Source organism: Hakea prostrata, chromosome 1 (genome assembly GCF_041222555.1).
Source record: "Hakea prostrata isolate BN-2017 chromosome 1, UWA_Hpros_2, whole genome shotgun sequence".
NCBI classification, from domain to species: domain Eukaryota; kingdom Viridiplantae; phylum Streptophyta; class Magnoliopsida; order Proteales; family Proteaceae; genus Hakea; species Hakea prostrata.
Genome location: NC_142600.1, coordinates 17,172,352 through 17,195,509, shown reverse-complemented (window position 1 = coordinate 17,195,509; position 23,158 = coordinate 17,172,352). Strand labels below are relative to the sequence as shown.

General features: G+C 35.5%; 2 protein-coding genes across 2 annotated transcripts; both read left to right on the top strand.

Moving 5' to 3' along the window:
* The first annotated feature begins 4,453 nt into the window (after positions 1–4,453).
* Positions 4,454–9,284, top strand: LOC149027937 (uncharacterized). The gene is made up of 10 exons (XM_089167194.1): positions 4,454–4,613; positions 5,046–5,288; positions 5,412–5,616; positions 6,019–6,109; positions 6,228–6,373; positions 7,215–7,458; positions 7,564–7,668; positions 7,804–7,986; positions 8,124–8,328; positions 8,451–9,284. The coding sequence occupies exons 2-10, from the start codon at positions 5,069–5,071 to the stop codon at positions 8,936–8,938; spliced, it is 1,887 nt and encodes a 628-aa protein (XP_089023320.1). The 5' UTR covers positions 4,454–4,613; positions 5,046–5,068; the 3' UTR covers positions 8,939–9,284.
* Positions 9,285–14,010: 4,726 nt separating this feature from the next.
* On the top strand, positions 14,011–18,773 carry LOC149027936 (uncharacterized). Its single transcript, XM_089167187.1, has 10 exons — positions 14,011–14,306; positions 14,735–14,977; positions 15,098–15,302; positions 15,705–15,795; positions 15,914–16,059; positions 16,894–17,137; positions 17,242–17,346; positions 17,481–17,663; positions 17,801–18,005; positions 18,127–18,773. The coding sequence occupies exons 2-10, from the start codon at positions 14,758–14,760 to the stop codon at positions 18,612–18,614; spliced, it is 1,887 nt and encodes a 628-aa protein (XP_089023313.1). The 5' UTR covers positions 14,011–14,306; positions 14,735–14,757; the 3' UTR covers positions 18,615–18,773.
* The last annotated feature ends 4,385 nt before the right edge of the window (positions 18,774–23,158 follow it).

The window sequence follows — 23,158 nt, the reverse complement described above, 5'->3', positions numbered from 1 at the left end:
TTATGTTTTTATATTGTACATCTAATTAAGATATTATCATATAAATACCAATAGTTTAGAAAAAAACAAATTCCTTTGATTTTTTATTTTAAAACTAATAAGAGTAGATTTTGAAAGTGTCTTGATTTGGAATCTTAGTTTCCATTTAGTTAAGATAATTTTTACATAAGAATTGCTAGTTTAAAGCCAGAATTAACGTCAATCAATAATAGAGATAGAGCTAATCATGGACAAGGCCAACCTATCCCGTTTGGACCAATTTTTGACAATTACAACAGGACAGGACGGACTTAGACTCAAGTACAAGAATTTTAAGCCTTGAGTCAGGAGTGAACAGGAGAGTGTTCAATGAATTATACAACTAAGTCACTCGAGCACTCATTAGATTTCCTCTAAACGTAAAATTAAGATATTATGAGTCGTAGAGCACTCATTGAAAGAACCCTTCCAAAATAAGAATAAAACACCTGAGAGATAAAAAAAAATTATATAATATTTTAAAATATTTAATTCTCTAAATTAATTAATCAATTATTATTTAATTAAGATGGATGATGACCTTTCCTTCCAGCCAAACGCCAGAATGTCTTCGCTTGGGACAATTTATACAAATCTTTGAATGGATTTTATCATTTCCATAATTAGCCCATGAAAATACTCCAAAAGACAACTCATACATCACGATAAGATGTTGATGCAATGTGGACTTATATAATTAGGGCTTCTAACTTACATTGACAATGTTTCTTTCTTATGGGTTTTTTTAATTGAAATCTTGAAGAAACTTTGACTTAGCCACGTTTAGTGGTCAAGAAACGTGTAAGAATTAATTTATTATGCATTGAAACAAAAGAAGAAAACTTTTGCAAAAGGAAATGGACATTTTTATTTGTTGACTTCTTAGTTTAATCTTGAATTTTTTATTAAAAAAGATAAAGATTAGTATTATTATTTGGAGGTGCTTTATTTGCTTATTTTTTTTAATCTGCTGCAATTGGAGATCACTTCCCTACCCTATGTAATGCAAGACTTGCAGGACCAGTTATTATTATTATATATATATATATAAAATTTTTTTTTCTTCTTTTTGTAATAAGTAATTTTATATATTGGGATGTATTATACAATAAGCGGCTATGCCCTTGACCCCGAGGAGATTCAAACTCTGATCTCCTACTTAGAGTTGTTAGTTTTTTTTTATCAACTGAGCCATCCATCGGAATTAACCATTATAATGATAAATTATAATATGTATGCTCATTCAATCTAGACCTTTAGATCATGTGGCCAAATGATTCAATAGTACAAATTTGATCGTGTAAAGACATACATGTACCAAAGTCATGACTATACTAAATAGGCGTCTCTGTAACTATGTTTATTTCCTTCGTAGCTAACGTGCTATTACTATCGAGATTTCTTGTATCGTAGGAGACAATTTGTTATAATAATTTTATACTTTAATAAGTCAAAAAATACTAACATCACGTCGTTATCAATTTAGTAGAAAAAAATATGTTTTATATCAACTCCACATTGAAAGCGGCTTCCGTATGAGATTAAAAGATCTCCCAAATAGAAGATAGAGAGGGATTGAATAGAAGAAGATGCCATATTAGATTGTACTACTAGCATCGATAAGACAACAGGAGCAGGCATGGGTGTAAGTGTGTAACCAAAGTTGACGAATGCCACTTGAAATCGGCCTGGTCTGTCTTTTCCATTGAATTGATAGAATGTGGACATAGAGGCCTAGAGGGCAATACCTACAAAGTGGCGACAGACCACATTCTTATCCACACATGGTGATGGTGTACTGTTGCAACAAATCAAATTCATAATGACCAACATCTTTTAATAAAGAAGTCATAAATTCGATGCCCTGTATAGTATATGTGATAGTCCCCACCCCTTACTAACCCCCCCTACTATGGAAGTAACAAAATCGCCAGGAAAAAAAAATTTACTGCTGATCTCTCTCATCGCCAGGAAAAAAAAAATGACTCCTCCTTCTGTTTCCATTCGGACTAAAATCCTCACTCTTATCTCCAAGTAGTCATACGTCAAACATTGACATTTTGCTTCAGCTTTCCGCATTTAATGCATAAGGTCTAAAAATCTCGATCGTTGGATTGAGATCTCAGTTAAGATTTTGATGTCGACAGTCGATTTCAACGGTCGAGATCAAAATCTCAGACCAAGATCTCGATTCGACGGCCAATATTTTCATTGAACGTGTCATGTGCATTAAATGCATAGGACTAGGCAATGCAATGCAGGGTTGGTAGAGTCGTAAGATCCATACTTCTCGGTAGTGAGGTCATGGGTTCGACCCTTACAGATGATAAAACTCCCTCTGAGGATGTAATCAAGGTGTGCAAAAAGTTAGCTCGAATGAACCTCAGACACCAAAAAAAAAAAAGCGTAAGACTGAAGCACGATCCCTAACATGGTCGGATTGTTACAAAATCTTTAAGATATTCTCACACATGGCTCTCACTTCTTTTGTACTATAAAAGTTCAATTGTGTTTATTTTTATCAATGATGCTTGATGTACTATAATTTTACTGCTGATTAAACTTTACATTTTATGAAATTATTATTCTCTTCACTTCCAAAATGGTGTTAAAAAAACGACTAAGGTTGGATGTGTAATATTTCATTATGCTATTATCCTCACTTAGAAGATCCATATGACCATCACAAGTTAGATCAGTTGGCAATGACCAACAACTCACAATAAGGAAATTAGGGTTTAATTAGTTAACAAAATTACAGCAACGAGCATCCGTAATTTTAGGCCAAATCTAAGGATGGATTAATAATTTCAAAAGGTGCATAAGCCAAAAGTAATAATTAAGCAATAGTAGACAACAACATCATCAACTATCCCTTATTTTTATCAAGTTTAAGGTTGGATTAATAATTTCAAAATGTACAACAGTCAAAGTAATAATTCAGCTACAATACACGACAACATCATTAACCATACCTTATTTTTATCAAAAGTAAATTAAGGGAAATATAAAATATCAATTGATATTCTTCAAATTAATCTAAGTAAACAGGAGAGGAGGTAGGGGGGGGGGGTAAAGTTTTAGCCTAGGTCCACCATTTTCTTTGGGTAAAACCGTAGCTCAACCATCTTAGACCATAATAAAACTATAAGCAACAATAATCATATTTAATATAATCTTTATCTTTTTTGGTAATATAATCTTTATCAATCCAAACTAAAATCGAAGAAAAATAAAGTATTTTAACCTAGATTCATTAATTTATACCCAAATAGAGCTGTAGAACAAAATAAAGAAAGTAAATTCACATGTTCTCCGATTTAAGTATAATTTTAGAATCATTAAAGAACCCAAAGTCAAGGGATTCAAAAGACCCAATTGAATTAACCATAAGTATAAATTCTTTTCTTCTTCTTTTTTGGCCAAAACAAAAAAATAGTGATTATATTAAACGAAAGAGTTTAGGTCAAAAGACTTATAAGTATACATTCTTTGATGATGTCTCCATCCAAGATATGGCACCATTCGAAGAAAACTTTCACAACTTGTTCAAGAGCACAATTACATTTTGAAAAAAAAATTGGTGGTTGAGGAGAATCTCACACTAAGATTTTCATTTAGAGAAAATCAAGTATTACTATATTCATATTATAACACGACAATTGTTTTTTTTGGCTGATATCAACTCAATAATGATATCTATTAATTTTTTATACTATAATAAGATCAATCAATATAGGATCATGAATATGCTTTTGGTGTGGTAAATATCAGTTTGTCATATAGAAACAATAAGACGAAGGAATTTCAAATTTGAACTTCTATTTCTTCATGTCTTTCTCCCTAAATCCAAATCATATGCTTCCAACGTGTCCGAGTCCCATGCTTCTACACTTCATCTGAGATAGAGATAGTGAGAGTCGAAGTTACAAATTTGTTCATATCAAGCTGAACAATGCAAAACCCACACTCACGTGAATATAGAAATGAAGGCTTAATATCAATGGACAAACCCACTTACTATAATTAGCTATTTTTCCTTTTGAACAAATACCCTATAATTAATAATTAGTTATTTTTCCTTTTGAACAAATACCCAATAATTAATAATTAATCATCTTTCATTTTGAACAAAAATTCCCTATAATTAACTATTTGACAAGTAAAGGTAACAGTTATCCTTTGAGAAAACAAGAAAAAACAGCGTATCTCACGGTCCCACTGCTCTGCTCACCAACCAGAGAAGTCTAAGTCAACAGATCAAACGGGCAAAATATCTAATCAGTCTGATTATCAATGCAAAGCCAAATTTTGAATCTAATCGAATGGATGGGTTTCTTTCTATCACACAAACCGATGATGGGTCATGCAAAAAAGTGAAAGTGACTGGGTTTCTTTATCACATTCGATAAATTCATATTTTTATGGTTTTAAGTCTGTTCCGCCACTCTTTCTATAAATTTAAGCATTGGATTTGATCTCCACAGCACTTCGCTTGGGCAAGCAACGCCTTCTCTAGTTCTCTGTTATTGCGACTGAGAAGTGAGTAGGGAAGAGTACGAATAGAACAGAGACGCTTCTGGTGCCTCTTCTCTGTAAGTAATTTCTATTTTTTCACTTATCTCTTCTTCTGGGTAAGTCGTTTTATGCTTCATTCAGTCTCTGAGCTTGTACCCCTGCTTCTCTTGGTCTCTGTCATTGTGAGAGAAGAGGGAAGAAACATGTTTAAGAACACAAATGAAAAATGCTTCACTCTGCGCTGCTTTAAAACATTTTTAATTTTGCCAACATATCAATTTTTTGGATTATTTTTTCAGGCTCTTTGATCCCCTAAATAAAATGTACTCGTCAGATTTTACTGGTTGTTGCCTGATTTAGTTGCTGAAGCTATCATCAGCATGCATTTCCATAATGCCTATCATTTTCTTTTGATTCATCGATTCAAACTTTAGACAAGTGAATTTCAGATTCTGTTCCATAGGAATTGCTGTGGATTTTCTAATGCTTTGCCTATTGTCTGTTTTCAGTCTCAAGGTGACTGTGAGGGAAGATGTCGAAATTTTTTATCCCCTCAGTGGGGCTCCTGTTTTTATGCTGCTTGGCAACCATGGCTGGTGCTGAATATTTGAAGTATAAGGACCCTAAACAGCCCTTGAATACACGGATCAAGGACCTGATGAGCCGTATGACCTTGAAGGAAAAAATTGGCCAAATGACACAAATTGAACGAAGTGTTGCATCAGCTGATGTTATGAAGAAGTATTTCATTGGTATGTAAAATCATTTATTTGATAAGAAACTTCCTGTATGTTATATCCCTCCATATTAATATAAACAAATGAATAAAATAGGTGGAGTTTTAGACTAAAATTAATAATTGCTGTTTTGAACAGGGAGTGTGTTGAGTGGTGGAGGGAGTGTACCAGCCACTGAAGCTTCTCCAGAGACTTGGATTAAAATGGTGAATGATTTCCAGAAGGGTTCACTGTCAACTCGTCTTGGAATTCCAATGATCTATGGAATTGATGCTGTTCATGGTAACAACAATGTCTACAAGGCAACAATCTTCCCGCACAACGTTGGTCTTGGGGTTACCAGGTAATTTGATGAATGCAATTGAATTATCTAGAGTTTCAGAATTCTATTACCAGTCTTATAGCCTAGAAGAGACTCTTCTTCTGGTCATTCCATTTTAAACTGGATTTTGAAGCATCATCTAGCTAAATCCTGTTAACCTTTAACTTCTTGTTTCCTAGCGTTTATATTTCAGTTCTGCTAAAAAAGGGTAAAATTTAGCAAAATGAATCAATGGCCCAGAAAATAATGAATGATGAATACCATTTTAATTCATCTCCATCAAGGACTCAAGGCAAGACCAGGCTTAGTTCAAGGGATAAGTTTTTCCCCTCTCAATGAATGAATGATGAACAAAGGGTTATTTAATATCTGGTCTTAGTGGAGCTCTTTGAATGGGAATAATCTGATAGTAATGTCGATCAGGGATCCTCAATTAGTTAAGAAGATTGGAGCTGCAACTGCTCTTGAAGTTAGAGCAACTGGCATTCAATACGCTTTTGCTCCTTGTATAGCGGTATGTATACCAAAACCAACAGCAACTACTTGTAAAGCTAATCATTTGTATCTTCAATTTTTATTAGACTTTTATTTGTCTGCTGATGTTTTCTGCTTGTAAATTTTAAGCAATATAGGTATGCAGGGATCCTAGATGGGGCAGGTGTTATGAGAGCTACAGTGAAGACCCTAAAATCGTTCAAGCAATGACAGAAATTATACCTGGTTTACAAGGAGATATCCCTGCAAATTCTGCAAAGGCTGTTCCATTTGTTGGGGGAAAGTAAGAACCTTGCAAGCTATAGCTAATTTCTTAAGTTTCTTATTTTTTCTTTTATTTCATGTCAGCAAAATCTACTGGCCTCTGTGCCTTGAGTTTGGACAAATTTTATTGCATATGAATACTTGATTTGCATAAACGATGAGGTTTTTGCTGATTGAATTAATTTATGATGATATGGTATATTTGGTATGCATCATCTCTAATATGAATTCATGCTGGAAACTGAGTTGATTGAAGTCACCGAAAATGTAACTTATAGATTTTGCCATATCATAAATGACAGACACCTTGGCATGAATTATTCTGTCACCATTGAAGCAGATTAGGTCATATTTGTGGACATATTGTTTGCTTTAGGCCTAAGCAGTAGATAATGCTGTCCTTCAGTTAAAAAGTAGAGCACCAAATTTGCCTTCATTTTCTTACTGTTGACTTGCAGATTGTTTGTATGTTGGACTCCAGTCTAATCCGATCTTCAGTTGAAGAAATAATGATTGGAGCCTTCATAACAATCATATTATTCCTGCAGTGCGCCGTGTGATGACTCTCCCAAAACACAACTGAACCTAGTGCACTGACAGGTTCCCGAGTTCGAATTTGGTGTAAACATCTGATTTGTGCATGTGTTTCGTAAACAGCAATTTAGTTTGATATACTAATATTGTATCTTTTACCATGAGCTTCTCAATGATAGTTGTGCGCATATGCTATGAATTTCCTTGACAAAGTCCAATTTGTTATTTTATTACTACATATGTTTTGGTATTTACATAAACAATATAAATTGACTGAAGCAACCTCCTCACAAACTTCCACTCTAATACATCTCTTTCTATTGCAGAGACAAAGTCGCTGCTTGTGCTAAGCACTATGTAGGTGATGGTGGAACAACAGATGGCATCAATGAGAACAATACTGTCATTGACTGGCATGGATTGCTTAGCATCCACATGCCAGGATATTATAATTCAATCATCAAAGGTGTCTCAACAGTCATGGTCTCCTACTCAAGCTGGAATGAGGTGAAGATGCATTCTAACTATAATCTTATCACGGGCTTCCTTAAGGGCAAACTACGTTTCAAGGTGAAGATTTTTTTTTTCCCCTCAAGGAAACTCCCAACCTGAATTCCTCTGCTTTCATGCTAAAATAACTGGACCTGATGCTTTTCTCTCTCTTGGTAATTGCAGGGTTTTGTCATCTCTGATTGGCAGGGTATTGACAGAATTACATCTCCACCAGGTGTTAACTACTCATATTCTGTTCAAACTGGAATTCATGCAGGAATTGACATGGTGAGCTAAGAATGAACTTGATCATTTTCCAATGGTCAATCTACCATATAAGATTTCTGGAAGACTATCAAGCATTCTCAACCAGATGACGGAAGATGTTAATTGTTGTAATAATCTTTTCTCTACTTGTTGCAGATAATGGTCCCATACAACTATACAGACTTCATTGATGATCTGACCTTCCAGGTGAAGAAAAACATCATACCCATGAGTCGGATTGATGATGCTGTTAGTCGGATTTTAAGGGTTAAGTTTACCATGGGTCTTTTTGAGAATCCATTGGCTGATGTTAGCTTGGTTAACCAGCTTGGTAGTCAGGTTAGTAGGTCCATCTCCCTAATGGTTCTCAAGACTCTCAGTCTCTGTAGTTTTGACTTTGCTGACATGCTGGTGAAGTTCGAGCCTGTTTCCCCTAATGATTGAAAGGCTGTTGATAAGCATTTTAACTTTGACAGGAGCACAGAGAATTGGCAAGGGAAGCAGTAAGGAAAACACTCGTTCTTCTGAAGAATGGAGAAAATGCCGATAATCCACTGCTACCCCTTCCTAAGAAGGCAGGCAAGATCCTTGTTGCCGGAAGCCACGCAAATAACTTGGGTGCTCAGTGTGGTGGGTGGACTATTACATGGCAAGGTCTGGAAGGAAATAACCTCACAGCTGGTACGTTTAAGGATTTCAATTTTGTGAGTTCTACAAAATGTGTTTCTCTGGTGGGGAACCAATATTTCTGCAACTTAAAACTGTTCTATTTGATCTAATGAGAATATGCATGGCTTGAACAGGAACTACAATCCTCAAGGCAATCCATAACACCGTCGATCCATCTACCAAAATCATCTTTAAAAAGAACCCTGACAGCAAATTTGTCAAATCTAAAAAATTTTCCTATGCAGTTGTTGTTGTGGGTGAACCCCCATATGCAGAGACATTTGGTGACAGCTTAAACCTTACACTTCCCAGCTCTGATCTGAGCACCATCAAAAATGTATGCGGGGCTGTCAAGTGCGTCGTCATTGTTGTCTCCGGCCGTCCAGTTGTGATAGAACCATATCTTGCCTCAATGGATGCTCTTGTGGCTGCTTGGCTCCCAGGCACTGAAGGCCAAGGTGTGGCCGATGTTCTCTTTGGTGACTATGGTTTTACTGGCCAGCTTGCTCGAACTTGGTTCAAGACTGTTGATCAACTTCCAATGAATGTTGGGGATGCACACTATGATCCACTGTTCCCATTTGGATTCGGATTAAAGACCATGCCAACAAAGTCAAGCTAGAGGCAACTCTGAGAAGCTGTTGATCAGTGGTTGGAAAATTTTTGGTACCAACTCATCATTCGGCAATCTTGCATTCTAAGGTGATTTCAATACTTGCTGGTGCTCAATTTGGTTCTTCTCCTTGTGGGGGCTTCCTCCATAAGGAGTCCAAATCATCTCTCCCGACTTCTGTACTCTCCTTTAGGGCTGTTGACTACGTATTACAAGGAGACCTACAAGATAGGGTGATGGGATTTTTTTTTTTAAAATATTTTATTATTTTTTTCTTTTAGACCCCACACAATTTAATGGTTGTAACACCAGACTCTTTTGTAAGTACCTAATGAGTTTATAATATATATATTCCGTCACATATATATAGCATTTTATCTTACAATTACTTGTTGGATTTGTTCTAGTTCTTCAACTAGAAACATGTGTTTAAATCATGCAACTCACTTGACAGCCCTTGAAATCCCTTGAAAGCCAGATCCAAAACCCCTGTGGAATAAAGATTTATGTAATCTTCTAAATATTTAAGCCTCATCGAATTAATTAATTTATTACTTAATTGAGAATGATTACCTATTTTTTTGAGCCAGAATGTCTTCCCTTGTGCATAAGAATCTTTGAATGGATTTCCTTAATTAGCTCATGAAAAGACTCCAAAAAAAACAACTCACATGCATCACGATATCTATTTTGACACCGTTTTACTTGAAATCTTGAAGATACATAAATGTTTATTATGTAGATTCCAGAGAACCTAGAATTGATGCAAGAAAAGTCATCCACTAATTTGACATTTAAGAAAAAGTGGTGGTCAAGGACTACATTCTCATGCAAAAATTGCACTTTTAGCGGTTCAACTCGCATTAGATGCATAGCATTGTACTGTCAACCGTTTATCTCGCTTTCAACTACTTGCGAGAATGACAGTCGAGATCAAAATCTCAACAGTTGGCAACAGGTATTGCACAGCATTCAACTCAGCCCACTTTTAACAGCCCGACTCAACCTGGCATGCGTGTGAAGAAAAAACTTCAAACCCTAGACATATATACTCGGGTTCAACTTTAGTGATGCACATTAATGCTAAGTTGCGTATGGCTACGATTGAACCTAGTGGTCGATGTCAAAATTTCGACCACTCATTAATTGTGCAGCACTGAAACTTTATCCCATATACGCAGAGTATATGAAAAGTCTGAATCCTCAATCCTGATTCCTAATAGGTGAAAGATTTCCTCTAAACGTAAAATTAAGATATTATGAGTCGTTGAGCACTCATTGAAAGAACCCTTCCAAAATAAGAATAAAACACTTGAGAGATCAAAAAGAATTATATAATCTTTTAAAATATTTAATTCTCTGAATTAATTATCAATTATTATTTAATTAAGATGGATGATGACCTTTCCTTCTAGCCAAACGCCAGAATGTCTTCGCTTGGGACAATTTATACAAATCTTTGAATGTATTTCATCATTTCCTAAATTAGGTCATGAAAATACTCCAAAAGATAACTCATACATTACGATAAGATGTTGATGCAATTTGGACTTATATAATCAGGGCTTCTAACTTACATTGACAATGTTTCTTCTTATGGGTTTTTTTAATTGAAATCTTGAAGAAACTTTGACTTAGCCACGTTTGGTGGTCAAGAAACGTGTAAGAATTAATTTATTATGCATTGAAAGTTGAAACAAAAGAAGAAAAACTTTTGCAAAAGGAAATGGACATCTTTATTTGTTGACCTCTTAGATTAATCTTGGATTTTTTTATTAAAAAAGATAAAGATTAGTATTATTATTTGGAGGCTTTATTTGCTTATTTTTTTAATCTGCTGCAATTGGAGATCACTTCCCTACCCTGTGTAATGCAAGACTTGCAGGACTAGTTATTATTTTAGATATATATATATATATATATAATTTTTTTTTCTTTTCTTTTTTTTTTGTAATAAGTAATTTTATAATTGGGAAACTCTGATCTCCTACATAGAGTTGTTAGTTTTTTTTATCAATTGAGCCATCTATCGGAATTAACCATTATAATGATAAATTATAATATGTATGCTCATTCAATCTAGACCTTTAGATCATGTGGCCAAATGATCCAATAGTACAAATTTGATCGTGTAAAGACATACATGTACCAAAGTCATGACTATGCTTAATAGGCGTTTCTGTAACTATGTTTATTTCCTTTGTAGGTAACGTGCTATTACTATCGAGATTTCTTGTATCGTAGGAGACAATTTGTTGTAATAATTTTATACTTTAATAAGTCAAAAAATACTAACATCACGTCGTTATCAATTTAGTAGAAAAAAATATGTTTTATATCAACTCCACATTGAAAGCGGCTTCCGTATGAGATTAAAAGATCTCCCAAATAGAAGATAGAGAGGGATTGAATAGAAGAAGATGCCATATTAGATTGTACTACTAGCATCGATAAGACAACAGGAGCAGGCATGGGTGTAAGTGTGTAACCAAAGTTGACGAATGCCACTTGAAATCGGTCTGGTCTGTCTTTTCCATTGAATTGATAGAATGTGGACATAGAGGCCTAGAGGGCAATACCTACAAAGTGGCGACAGACCACATTCTTATCCACACATGGTGATGGTGTAATGTTGCAACAAATCAAATTCATAATGACCAACATCTTTTAATAAAGAAGTCATAAATTCGATGCCCTGTATAGTATATGTGATAGTCCCCACCCCTTACTAACCCCCCCTACTATGGAAGTAACAAAATCGCCAGGAAAAAAAAATTTACTACTGATCTCTCTCATCACCAGGAAAAAAAAAATGACTCCTCCTTCTGTTTCCATTCGGACTAAAATCCTCACTCTTATCTCCAAGTAGTCATACGTCAAACATTGACATTTTGCTTCAGCTCTCCGCATTTAATGCATAAGGTCTAAAAATCTCGATCGTTGGATTGAGATCTCAGTTAAGATTTTGATCTCGACAGTCGATTTCAACGGTCGAGATCAAAATCTCAGACCAAGATCTCGATTCGACGGCCAATATTTTCATTGAACGTGTCATGCGCATTAAATGCATAGGACTAGGCAATGCAGGGTTGGTAGAGTCGTAAGATCCATACTTCTCAGTAGTGAGGTCATGGGTTCGACCCTTACAGATGATAAAGCTCCCTCTGAGGATGTAATCAAGGTGTGCAAAAAGTTAGCTCGAATGAACCTCAGACACCAAAAAAAAAAAAGCGTAAGACTGAAGCTCGATCCCTAACATGGTCGGATTGTTACAAAATCTTTAAAATATTCTCACACATGGCTCTCACTTCTTTTGTACTATAAAAATTCAATTGTGTTTGTTTTTATCAATGATACTTGATGTACTATAATTTTACTGCTAATTAAACTTTACATTTTATGAAATTATTATTCTCTTTACTTCCAAAATGGTGTTAAAAAGACGGCTAAGGTTGGATGTGTAATATTCATTATGCTATTATCCTCACTAAGAAGATCCATATAACCATCACAAGTTAGATCAGTTGGCAATGACCAACAACTCACAATAGGGAAATTAGGGTTTAATTAATTAACAGAATTACAGCAACGAGCATCAGTAATTTTAGGCCAAATCTAAGGATGGATTAATAATTTCAAAAGGTGCATAAGCCAAAAGTAATAATTAAGCAATAGTAGACAACAACATCATTAACTATCCCTTATTTTTATCAAGTTTAAGGTTGGATTAATAATTTCAAAATGTACAGCAAGAAAAGTAATAATTCAGCTACAGTACACACGACAACATCATTAACTATCCCTTATTTTTATCAAAAGTAAATTAAGGGAAATATAAAATATCAATTGATATTCTTTAAATTAATCTAAGTAAACAGGAGAGGAGGTAGGGGGGTAAAGTTTTACCCTAGGTCCACCATTTTCTTTGGGGAAAACCCTAGCTCAACCATCTTAGACCATAATAAAACTATAAGCAACTATGATCATATTTAATATAATCTTTATCAATCCAGACTAAAATGGAAGAAAGATAAAGTATTTTAACCTAGATTCATTAATTTATTCCTAAATAGAGCTTCAGAACAAAATAAAGAAAGTAAATTCACATGTTCTCCGATCTAAGTATACTTTTAGAATCATTAAAGAACCCAAAGTCAAGGGATTCAAAAGACCCAATTGAATTGACCATAAGTATACATTCTTTTCTTTTTTTTTTGGCCAAAACAAAAAAGTAGTGATTATATTAAATGAAAGAGTTTAGGTCAAAGTATCTATAAGTATACATTCTTTAATGATGTCTCCATCCAAGAAATGGCACCATTCGAAGAAAACTTTCACAACTTGTTCAAGAGAACAATTACATTTTGAATTGGTGGTTGAGGAGAATCTCACACTAAGATTTTCATTTAGAGAAAATCAAGTATTACTATATTCATATTATAACACGACAATTGTTTTTTTTGGCTGATATCAACTCAATAATGATATCTATTAATTTTTTTATACTCTATATTATGATTTATTTTTGAAATAATAAGATCAATCAATAGAGGATCATGAATATGCTTTTGGTATAGTAAATATCAGTTTGTCATATAGAAACAATAAGACGAAGGAATCTCAAATTTGAACTTCTATTTCTTCATGTCTTTCTCACTAAATCCAAATCATATGCTTTTAACCTGTCCATGTCCATGTCCCATGCTTCTACACTTCATTTGTGATAGAGATAGTGAGAGTCGAAGTTACAAATTTGTTCATATCAAGCTGAACAATGCAAAACCCACGCTCACGTGAATATAGAAATGAAGGCTTAATATCAATGGACAAACCCACTTACTATAATTAGCTATTTTTCCTTTTGAACAAATACCCTATAATTAATAATTAATTATCTTTCATTTTGAACAAAAATTCCCTATAATTAACTATTTGACAACTAATGGTAACAGTTATCCTTCGAGAAAACAAGAAAAAACAGCGTATCTCACGGTCCCACTGCTCTGCTCTGCTCACCAAGCAGAGAAGTCTAACTCAGCAGATCAAACGGGCAAAATATCTAATCAGTCTGATTATCAATGCAAAGCCAAATTTTGAATCTAATCGAATGGATGGGTTTCTTTTTGTCACACAAACCAATGATGGATCATGCAAAAAAGTGAAAGTGACTGGGTTGCTTTATCACATTCGATAAATTCATATTTTTATGGTTTTAAGTCTGTTCGGCCACTCTTTCTATAAATTTAAGCATTGGATTTGATCTCCACAGCACTTCGCTTGGGCAAGCAAGGCCTTCTCTAGTTCTCTGTTACTGCGACTGAGAAGTGAGTAGGGAAGAGTACGAATAGAACAGAGACGCTTCTGGTGCCTCTTCTCTGTAAGTAATTTCTTTTTCACTTATCTATTCTTCTGGGTAAGTCGTTTTATGCTTCATTTAGTCTCTGAGCTTGTACCCCTGCTTCGCTTGGTCTCTGTCTTTGTGAGAGAAGAGGGAAGAAACACGTTTAAGAACACAAATGAAAAATGCTTCACTCTGCTCTGCTTTAAAACATTTTTTATTTTGCAAACATATCAATTTTTTAGATTATTTTTTCAGGCTCTTTGATCCCCTAAATAAAATGTACTCGTCAGATTTTACTGGTTGTTGCCTGATTAAGTTGCTGAAGCTATCATGAGCGGGCATTTCCATAATGCCTATCATTTTCTTTTGTTCATCGATTCAAACTTTAGACAAGTGAATTTTAGATTCTGTTCCATAGGAATTGCTGTGGATTTTCTAATGCTTTGCCTATTGTCTGTTTTCAGTCTCAAGGTGACTGTGAGGGAAGATGTCGAAATTCTTTATCCCCTCAGTGGGGCTCCTGTTTTTATGCTGCTTGGCAACCATGGCTGGTGCTGAATATTTGAAGTATAAGGACCCTAAACAGCCCTTGAATACACGGATCAAGGACCTGATGAGCCGTATGACCTTGAAAGAAAAAATTGGCCAAATGACACAAATTGAACGAAGTGTTGCATCAGCTGATGTTATGAAGAAGTATTTCATTGGTATGTAAAATCATTTATTGGATAAGAAACTTCTTGTATGTTATATCCCTCCATATTAATATAAAAAAATGAATAAAATAGGTGGAGTAGACTCAAATTAATAATTGCTGTTTTGAACAGGGAGTGTGTTGAGTGGTGGAGGGAGTGTACCAGCCACTGAAGCTTCTCCAGAGACTTGGATTAAAATGGTGAATGATTTCCAGAAGGGTTCACTGTCAACTCGTCTTGGAATTCCAATGATCTATGGAATTGATGCTGTTCATGGTAACAACAATGTCTACAAGGCAACAATCTTCCCGCACAACGTTGGTCTTGGGGTTACCAGGTAATTTGATGAATGCAATTGAATTATCTAGAGTTTCAGAATTCTATTACCAGTCTTATAGCCTAGAAGAGACTCTTCTTCTGGTCATTCCATTTTAAACTGGATTTTGAAGCATCATCTAGCTAAATCCTGTTAACCTTTAACTTCTTGTTTCCTAGCGTTTATATTTCAGTTCTGCTAAAAAAGGGTAAAATTTAGCAAAATGAATCAATGGCCCAGAAAATAATGAATGATGAATACCATTTTAATTCATCTCCATCAAGGACTCAAGGCAAGACCAGGCTTAGTTCAAGGGATAAGTTTTTCCCCTCTCAATGAATGAATGATGAACAAAGGGTTATTTAATATCTGGTCTTAGTGGAGCTCTTTGAATGTGAATAATCTGATAGTAATGTCGACCAGGGATCCTCAATTAGTTAAGAAGATTGGAGCTGCAACTGCTCTTGAAGTTAGAGCAACTGGCATTCAATACGCTTTTGCTCCTTGTATAGCGGTATGTATGCCAAAACCAACAGCAACTACTTGTAAAGCTAATCATTTGTATCTTCAATTTTTATTAGACTTTTATTTGTCTGCTGATGTTTTCTGCTTGTAAATTTTAAGCAATATAGGTATGCAGGGATCCTAGATGGGGCAGGTGTTATGAGAGCTACAGTGAAGACCCCAAAATCGTTCAAGCAATGACAGAAATTATACCTGGTTTACAAGGAGATATCCCTGCAAATTCTGCGAAGGGTGTTCCATTTGTTGGTGGAAAGTAAGAACCTTGCAAGCCATAGCTAACTTCTTAAGTTTCTTATATTTTCTTTTATTTCATGTCAGCAAAATCTACTGGCCTATGTGCCTTGAGTTTGGAAAATTTTTATTGCATATGAATACTTGATTTGCATAAACGATGAGGTTTTTGCTGATTGAATTAATTTATGATGATATGGTATATTTGGTATGCATCATCTCTAATATGCATTCATGCCGGAGACTGAGTTGATTGAAGTACCAAAAATGTAACTTATAGATTTTGCCATATCATAAATGACAGACACCTTGACATGAATTATTCTGTCACCATTGAAGCAGATTGGTCATATTTGTGGACATATTGTTTGCTTTAAGGCCTAAGCAGTAGATAATGCTGTCCTTCAGTTAAAAAGTAGAGCACCAAATTTGCCTTCATTTTCTTACTGTTGACTTGCAGATTGTTTGTATGTTGGACTCCAGTCTAATCCGATCTTCAGTTGAAGAAATAATGATTGGAACCTTCATAACAATCATATTATTCCTGCAGTGGTGATGACTCTCCCAAAACACAACTGAACCTAGTGCACTGACAGGTTCCCGAGTTCGAATTTGGTGTAAACATCTGATTTGTGCATGTGTTTCGTAAACAGCAATTTAGTTTGATATACTAATATTGTATCTTTTACCATGAGCTTCTCAATGATAGTTGTGCGCATATGCTAAGAATTTCCTTGACAAAGTCCAATTTGTTATTTTATTACTACATATGTTTTGGTATTTACATAAACAATATAAATTGACTGAAGCAACCTCCTCACAAACTTCCACTCTAATACATCTCTTACTATTGCAGAGACAAAGTCGCTGCTTGTGCTAAGCACTATGTAGGTGATGGTGGAACAACAGATGGCATCAATGAGAACAATACTGTCATTGACTGGCATGGATTGCTTAGCATCCACATGCCAGGATATTATAATTCAATCATCAAAGGTGTCTCAACAGTCATGGTCTCCTACTCAAGCTGGAATGAGGTGAAGATGCATTCTAACTATAATCTTATCATGGGCTTCCTTAAGGGCAAACTACGTTTCAAGGTGAAGATTTTTTTTCCCCCTCAAGGAAACTCCCAACCTGAATTCCTCTGCTTTCATGCTAAAATAACTGGACCTGATGCTTTTCTCTCTCTTGGTAATTGCAGGGTTTTGTCATCTCTGATTGGCAGGGTATTGACAGAATTACATCTCCACCAGGTGTTAACTACTCATATTCTGTTCAAACTGGAATTCATGCAGGAATTGACATGGTGAGCTAAAATGAACTTGATCATTTTTCAATGGTCAATCTACCATATAAGATTTCTGGAAGACTATCAAGCATTCTCAACCAGATGACGGAAGATGTTAATTGTTGTAATATTCTTTTCTCTACTTGTTGCAGATAATGGTCCCATACAACTATACAGACTTCATTGATGATCTGACCTTCCAGGTGAAGAAAAACATCATACCCATGAGTCGGATTGATGATGCTGTTAGTCGGATTTTAAGGGTTAAGTTTACCATGGGTCTTTTTGAGAATCCATTGGCTGATGTTAGCTTGGTTAACCAGCTTGGTAGTCAGGTTAGTAGGTCCATCTCCCTAATGGTTCTCAAGACTCTCAGTCTCTGTAGTTTTGACGTTGCTGACATGCTGGTGAAGTTCGAGCCTGTTTCCCCTAATGATTGAAAGGCTGTTGATAAGCATTTTAACTTTGACAGGAGCACAGAGAATTGGCAAGGGAAGCAGTAAGGAAAACACTTGTTCTTCTAAAGAATGGAGAAAATGCCGATAATCCACTGCTACCCCTTCCTAAGAAGGCAGGCAAGATCCTTGTTGCCGGAAGCCACGCAGATAACTTGGGTGCTCAGTGTGGTGGGTGGACTATGACATGGCAAGGTCTGGAAGGAAATAACCTCACAGCTGGTACGTTTAAGGATTTCAATTTTGTGAGTTCTACAAAATGTGTTTCTCTGGTGGGAACCAATATTTCTGCAACATAAAACTGCTCTCTTTGATTTAATGAGAATATCCATGGCTTGAACAGGAACTACAATCCTCAAGGCAATCCATAACACTGTCGATCCATCTACCAAAATCATCTATAAAAAGAACCCTGGCAGCAAATTTGTCAAATCTAAAAAATTTTCCTATGCAGTTGTTGTTGTGGGTGAACCTCCATATGCAGAGACATTTGGTGACAGCTTAAACCTTACACTTCCCAGCTCTGATCTGAGCACCATCACCAATGTATGCGGTGCAGTCAAGTGTGTTGTTGTTATCATCTCTGGCCGCCCTGTAACGATCCAGCCCTACCTTGAGAGAATGGATGCTCTTGTTGCTGCTTGGCTCCCAGGAACAGAAGGTCAAGGTGTTGCTGATGTTCTGTTTGGTGATTATGGGTTCACTGGTAAACTTGCACGTACTTGGTTCAAAACTGTTGACCAACTCCCAATGAATGTTGGTGATTCACATTATGATCCACTCTTCCCATTTGGGTTTGGAATTACAACTGAACCTGTGAAGGCAAACTAGGACTAGAGTTTTGAGGAAAACACTGTTAGCATCAAGCTAAGTTTTCCCTTCCTAGTTCAATATTAAGCTCATATTTCTCTGTTTGAGGGGGGAGGGGGGGGGACTAGATTTTGTATTCTTGTCTAGTTCCTTTATTTCGAAGGCCTTTACTAGTGGCATCTTGTACACTCTCTGGTGATTCAATCATCTTAATTTATATTTCTTTGATTTTACAATGCTGAGCACTTGAGAGGGCAGTATCATGGTTCGTCATCAAATAAGTTTCATGTGGGCAGATTAATTAGCCAATTCAGTGGCAATGGCCCCTCAGCTAATTGCAGCAAGGTCTTGAGATTGAAATTTGTCTTTGCCTGGCTTGACATGGGTCATATATGGTGAAGTGTTTGCACCAAGCAAGCCCTTGACAGAACTGCTAAACCTAAATTAAGACTGAAAAATTAGAATTCCCATGAAGCAAACATTCGGATCCGTCTCTGCCAAACCTGTACAGAGCTTCCACGAAAATCAAACAGAATACATCCAAGCATTATCTTTTGAGCGTGGAGAGGTAGGCCATGATAGATAGAATTATAACAAGAGATTAGAAAATAGAATCATTAATGTCATCTACATTAAAACGATTTTGCTTCAGAGCTGTGCCTATGTGGCACTGCTCAGAGCAGCTCACAGCCAGGATTTGAGGTTGAGTGTTCAATTAAATTACACCGTAGGGGGAATGACACCATTAATCATTTTTACAAGGGACTCACAGTTTTACTCAACAAAACCACTGAGAAGCCACCTTGTTGAGTTGCTAGTAGTCCATCCAATGCTGCCATAGCATCTCCCGGAAGGGCAAAATGGAATGAAGAAGGCAATGAGATAGCCAACACTAGAGAACCTGCATGATCCCTTATCACATTTCCCATTCACTGGGATTTTATTTTCAATCTTACATTGTTCGATTTCTGAAAGATCGCTCTTTCTTCCTCCAGTTACAAATCATGCTTTTCTGGGTCTTTCTTCAAGAAAATGGCAGAAACATTTTTATTTTTGGTTATACTTTATCGACTCTTAAATGGGTTTGTTCGATTTTTTGCCTATAAAATTTACAGTAAAGGGATGAATCAAAAGCAGCAAAACATCATTTTCAGAGTTTTCTACCATTTAAGATGGAGAGAAACCTTCTCCAGGACACATCTTTATCCACAATACAAAGAAATATACTTTCACCAATCGTTTCCCTTCTTCAAAAATGTTTGCTTAGATGGGAAAAAAAGTTTCCTTAACTAAGAGATCGCCAAAAAGCAGGAAACCATGGCGCTTGAATTGACTCCATAAAGGATCATTCCACAACTAAAAGCCTAAATTTCATATAACTGAAAGGTTAAATTTCTTTATGTCAAGTTATCGGAAGTTCTAACAAGTCTTATCGGAAATCATGCTCACCAACCCATAATTTTCAGAGCCCACATTTGGAATTGGATGTTTAGAAACAGAGGTGGTTCTCGGTAGAACATGAATCAGAACCACCGCTCCTACCCCAATCTTCGCTCCTCCAATCTTCACATTACCCAAAATTGTAGAGGAGAGTTTGTTACCCAGATGGAAAGAGAGATAACGGCCAAGAAAAGCGTGAGAATTAAAAAGGTAAATAAATAAAAGATAAAAAAATATAAAGAATTATCATTTTTTTTATTTCTTTATATTTTAAAAACGAGATTTTTTACTTTTTCTTTCAATGCTTTGTTTATTTTAACTAGAGAATAAGATTGTTTAATTACCATAACTTTTTTCCTAATTACTAAGAGTAGTAATATAATTTAACATCAAGTATAAATAAGTAGGGGACAATGGCAATTATCCCTATTATATTTCTATCTTATTATTTCGAGATGGTTATCCAAAAGAGAGAGAGAGAATTCTGTAGATTCCAGAGAACCTAGAATTGATGCCAGAAACGTCATCCACTAAATTGACATTTAAGTGGTGGTCAGGGACCACATTCTTATGCACGCATGTCGCGGCATATGACACTTTTGCATCAACTAAAATTTCACTTACTTTTAGCAGTTAAACTCGCATTAGATGCGTAGCATTGTACTGTCAATCGTCTATCTCGCTTTCAATTACTTGCGAGAATGACGGTCGAGATCAAAATCTCAACAGTTGGCAGTAGGTATTGCACAACATTCAATAAAAAGCAAAATTAGGACTAACTCTATGTGCCAAGTTAGACATCTGGGTTTAGGAATATGATATAGAAGTTCATTAAAATTTGTCTAAACTTCCTCAACCTAGATACCAATATTAAAACTAAATTTCCAACCATCAACAAGACCATTCAAAACTAACTTCCATAATTGAACTATGACTCCCTGTTCCAATTGCTTGAGATAGACATTGTTCTTTGTCCCTTATAGTTGTTATCCACTTCCATCCAAGTTCTTGTTCAACTCTTTAACCTGGGGATTCCTTCTTTCCATCAAATAATGCTTCATTTCTAGAACACAAATGTAGTTGTTAATTTCCTGCTAGATGAGTCTTTATAGAAGAGGTTTTTAAACTTTAACATTGTCTCTGTTGTAACTGAATTTGACCCCTTGTTTGAATTGGAGCAGGATTGACCACTAGAATTGGCGAATCGCCTTCGAAGCTTAAGTCAAATTAGATAACAATATCACCCTGAAAATTGGGCTTTTTAGCTTAGTATCAATCGAGATATGTAGGAAGAGTAGTTAAGCATCTACCATTGTTTGAATCTAAGTGTGGCACTTATAGGCCGATTTATCGTTGAGTCTTTCACATAGGTCCCGGACTCTATGAAACCTAAAATATCAAACTAAGACTGAGGCAAGGCATTATGTGACCCAACAATCTCGAAAAAGCTAGAGGTGCGTTTCCAAGAGTATATTGCATTCACCGAGAAGTGTTGCTTGAGGTTGTATTAGATAAGGGCGTAGGTTTGGTCCTGGAGGCCCTGACCCGCCTTGTCCTGTCTTGAGCCCGAATAGGATCTAGGCTCAAGATTTTGGCCTGAGGACAGGTCAGAGCCAAAATATTTTGACCCTAAATTAGGGCTGACAACAGGCATGGGATTAACATTTGTCCCACTCAATCCATCTAGACCAACCCATGATTTTAGCCCTAATTTTTGTGGTCAAAGCAACACTATGTATATATAAATTATTTTATTGATTTATGGAGAGAAAATAATATGGAGTTTGAGTTGTTTTATATTTTTATGTATTTTATTCTTAATTTTTCTGAGATATTTTTTACTTTTGATATCAAATTTATCAATCATCGAAAAGTTTGGAAGCTATGTTGTTTCGTTCCTTTCTTTATATCATTTAAATAATTTAAATTTAACAAAAGGTTAGATTATGGAAGTTATGTTTTTGTATTATACATCTAATTAAGATATTATCATATAAATAACAATAATTTAGAAAAAAAACAGATTCTTTTGATTTTTTATTTTAAAACTAATAATAGTAGATTTTGGAAGTGTCACTGTTGTATTTCATATCTTATTTTCGACTTAGTTAAGATAATTTTTACACAAGAGTTGCTAGTTTAGAGCCGGAATTAGGGCCAGTCAAGGATAGAGATAGAGCTAACCAGGGACAAAGCCAAGGCCAACTCACCATGAGAATTCCTTCTAACCCAGTTGGAGGATCTGGAAAGAAAGCCCATGGGTCTAAGGGACAAAATTGCACCCTAGACATCCAATCAGCAGCTTTGTTTGCTTCTCTACCAAGATGAACAAACCTCACCCTTCCATTCAAGAGCACTCATTAGATTTTCTCTATTATGAGTTGTTGAGCACTCATTGAAAGAACCCTTCCAAAATAAGAATAAAACACCTGAGAGATAAAAAAATAAAAATAAAAAATTTATATAATCTTTTAAAATATTTAATTCTTTGAATTAATTAATCAATTATTATTTAATTAAGATGCATGATGACCTTTCCTGCTTCCAGCCAAACGCCAGAATGTCTTCACTTTAGGACAATTTATACAAATCTTTGAATGGATTTCATCATTTCCTTAATTAGCTCAAGAAAATACTCCAAAAGACAACTCATCACGATAAGATGTTGATACAATCTTGACTTATATCATTAGGGCTTCTATTTTACATTGACAATGTTTCTTCTTATGGGTTTTTTTTAATTGAAATCTTGAAGAAACTTCCACTTAGCCACGTTTGGTGGTCAAGAAACGCGTATGAATTAATTTATTATGCATTGAAACAATAGAAGAAAAACTTTTGCGAAAATAAAAAAATCATGATTAGTATTATTATTTGGAGGTGCTTTATTTGCTCTTCTTTTTTTGGAATGAGGTTCATCCGGGCCAACTTGCACGCACCACGACTACATCCTCTCAAGGCGTTTATTTTAGATAATTAATATAGGCGAGGCTTCGCCTTTAGCCCTGAGGGGATTTGAACTCTGACCTCCTATGTGGAAGCATTGGTCTTTGCCAACTGAGCCACCCCTCGGGATTATATTTAGTTATTTTTTAATTTGCTCCAAGTGCTATTGGAGATATATA

Excerpts from the sequence above, each read along its gene's own strand:
- LOC149027936 (XM_089167187.1), top strand. The coding sequence starts at position 14,758 with ATGTCGAAATTCTTTATCCCCTCAGTGGGGCTCCTGTTTTTATGCTGC. Across the intron at positions 14,978-15,097 it reads TATGAAGAAGTATTTCATTG|GGAGTGTGTTGAGTGGTGGA; the intron begins GTATGTAAAATC and ends TGTTTTGAACAG. Across the intron at positions 15,796-15,913 it reads CTTTTGCTCCTTGTATAGCG|GTATGCAGGGATCCTAGATG; the intron begins GTATGTATGCCA and ends TAAGCAATATAG.
- LOC149027937 (XM_089167194.1), top strand. The coding sequence starts at position 5,069 with ATGTCGAAATTTTTTATCCCCTCAGTGGGGCTCCTGTTTTTATGCTGC. Across the intron at positions 6,110-6,227 it reads CTTTTGCTCCTTGTATAGCG|GTATGCAGGGATCCTAGATG; the intron begins GTATGTATACCA and ends TAAGCAATATAG. Across the intron at positions 7,987-8,123 it reads TTAACCAGCTTGGTAGTCAG|GAGCACAGAGAATTGGCAAG; the intron begins GTTAGTAGGTCC and ends TAACTTTGACAG.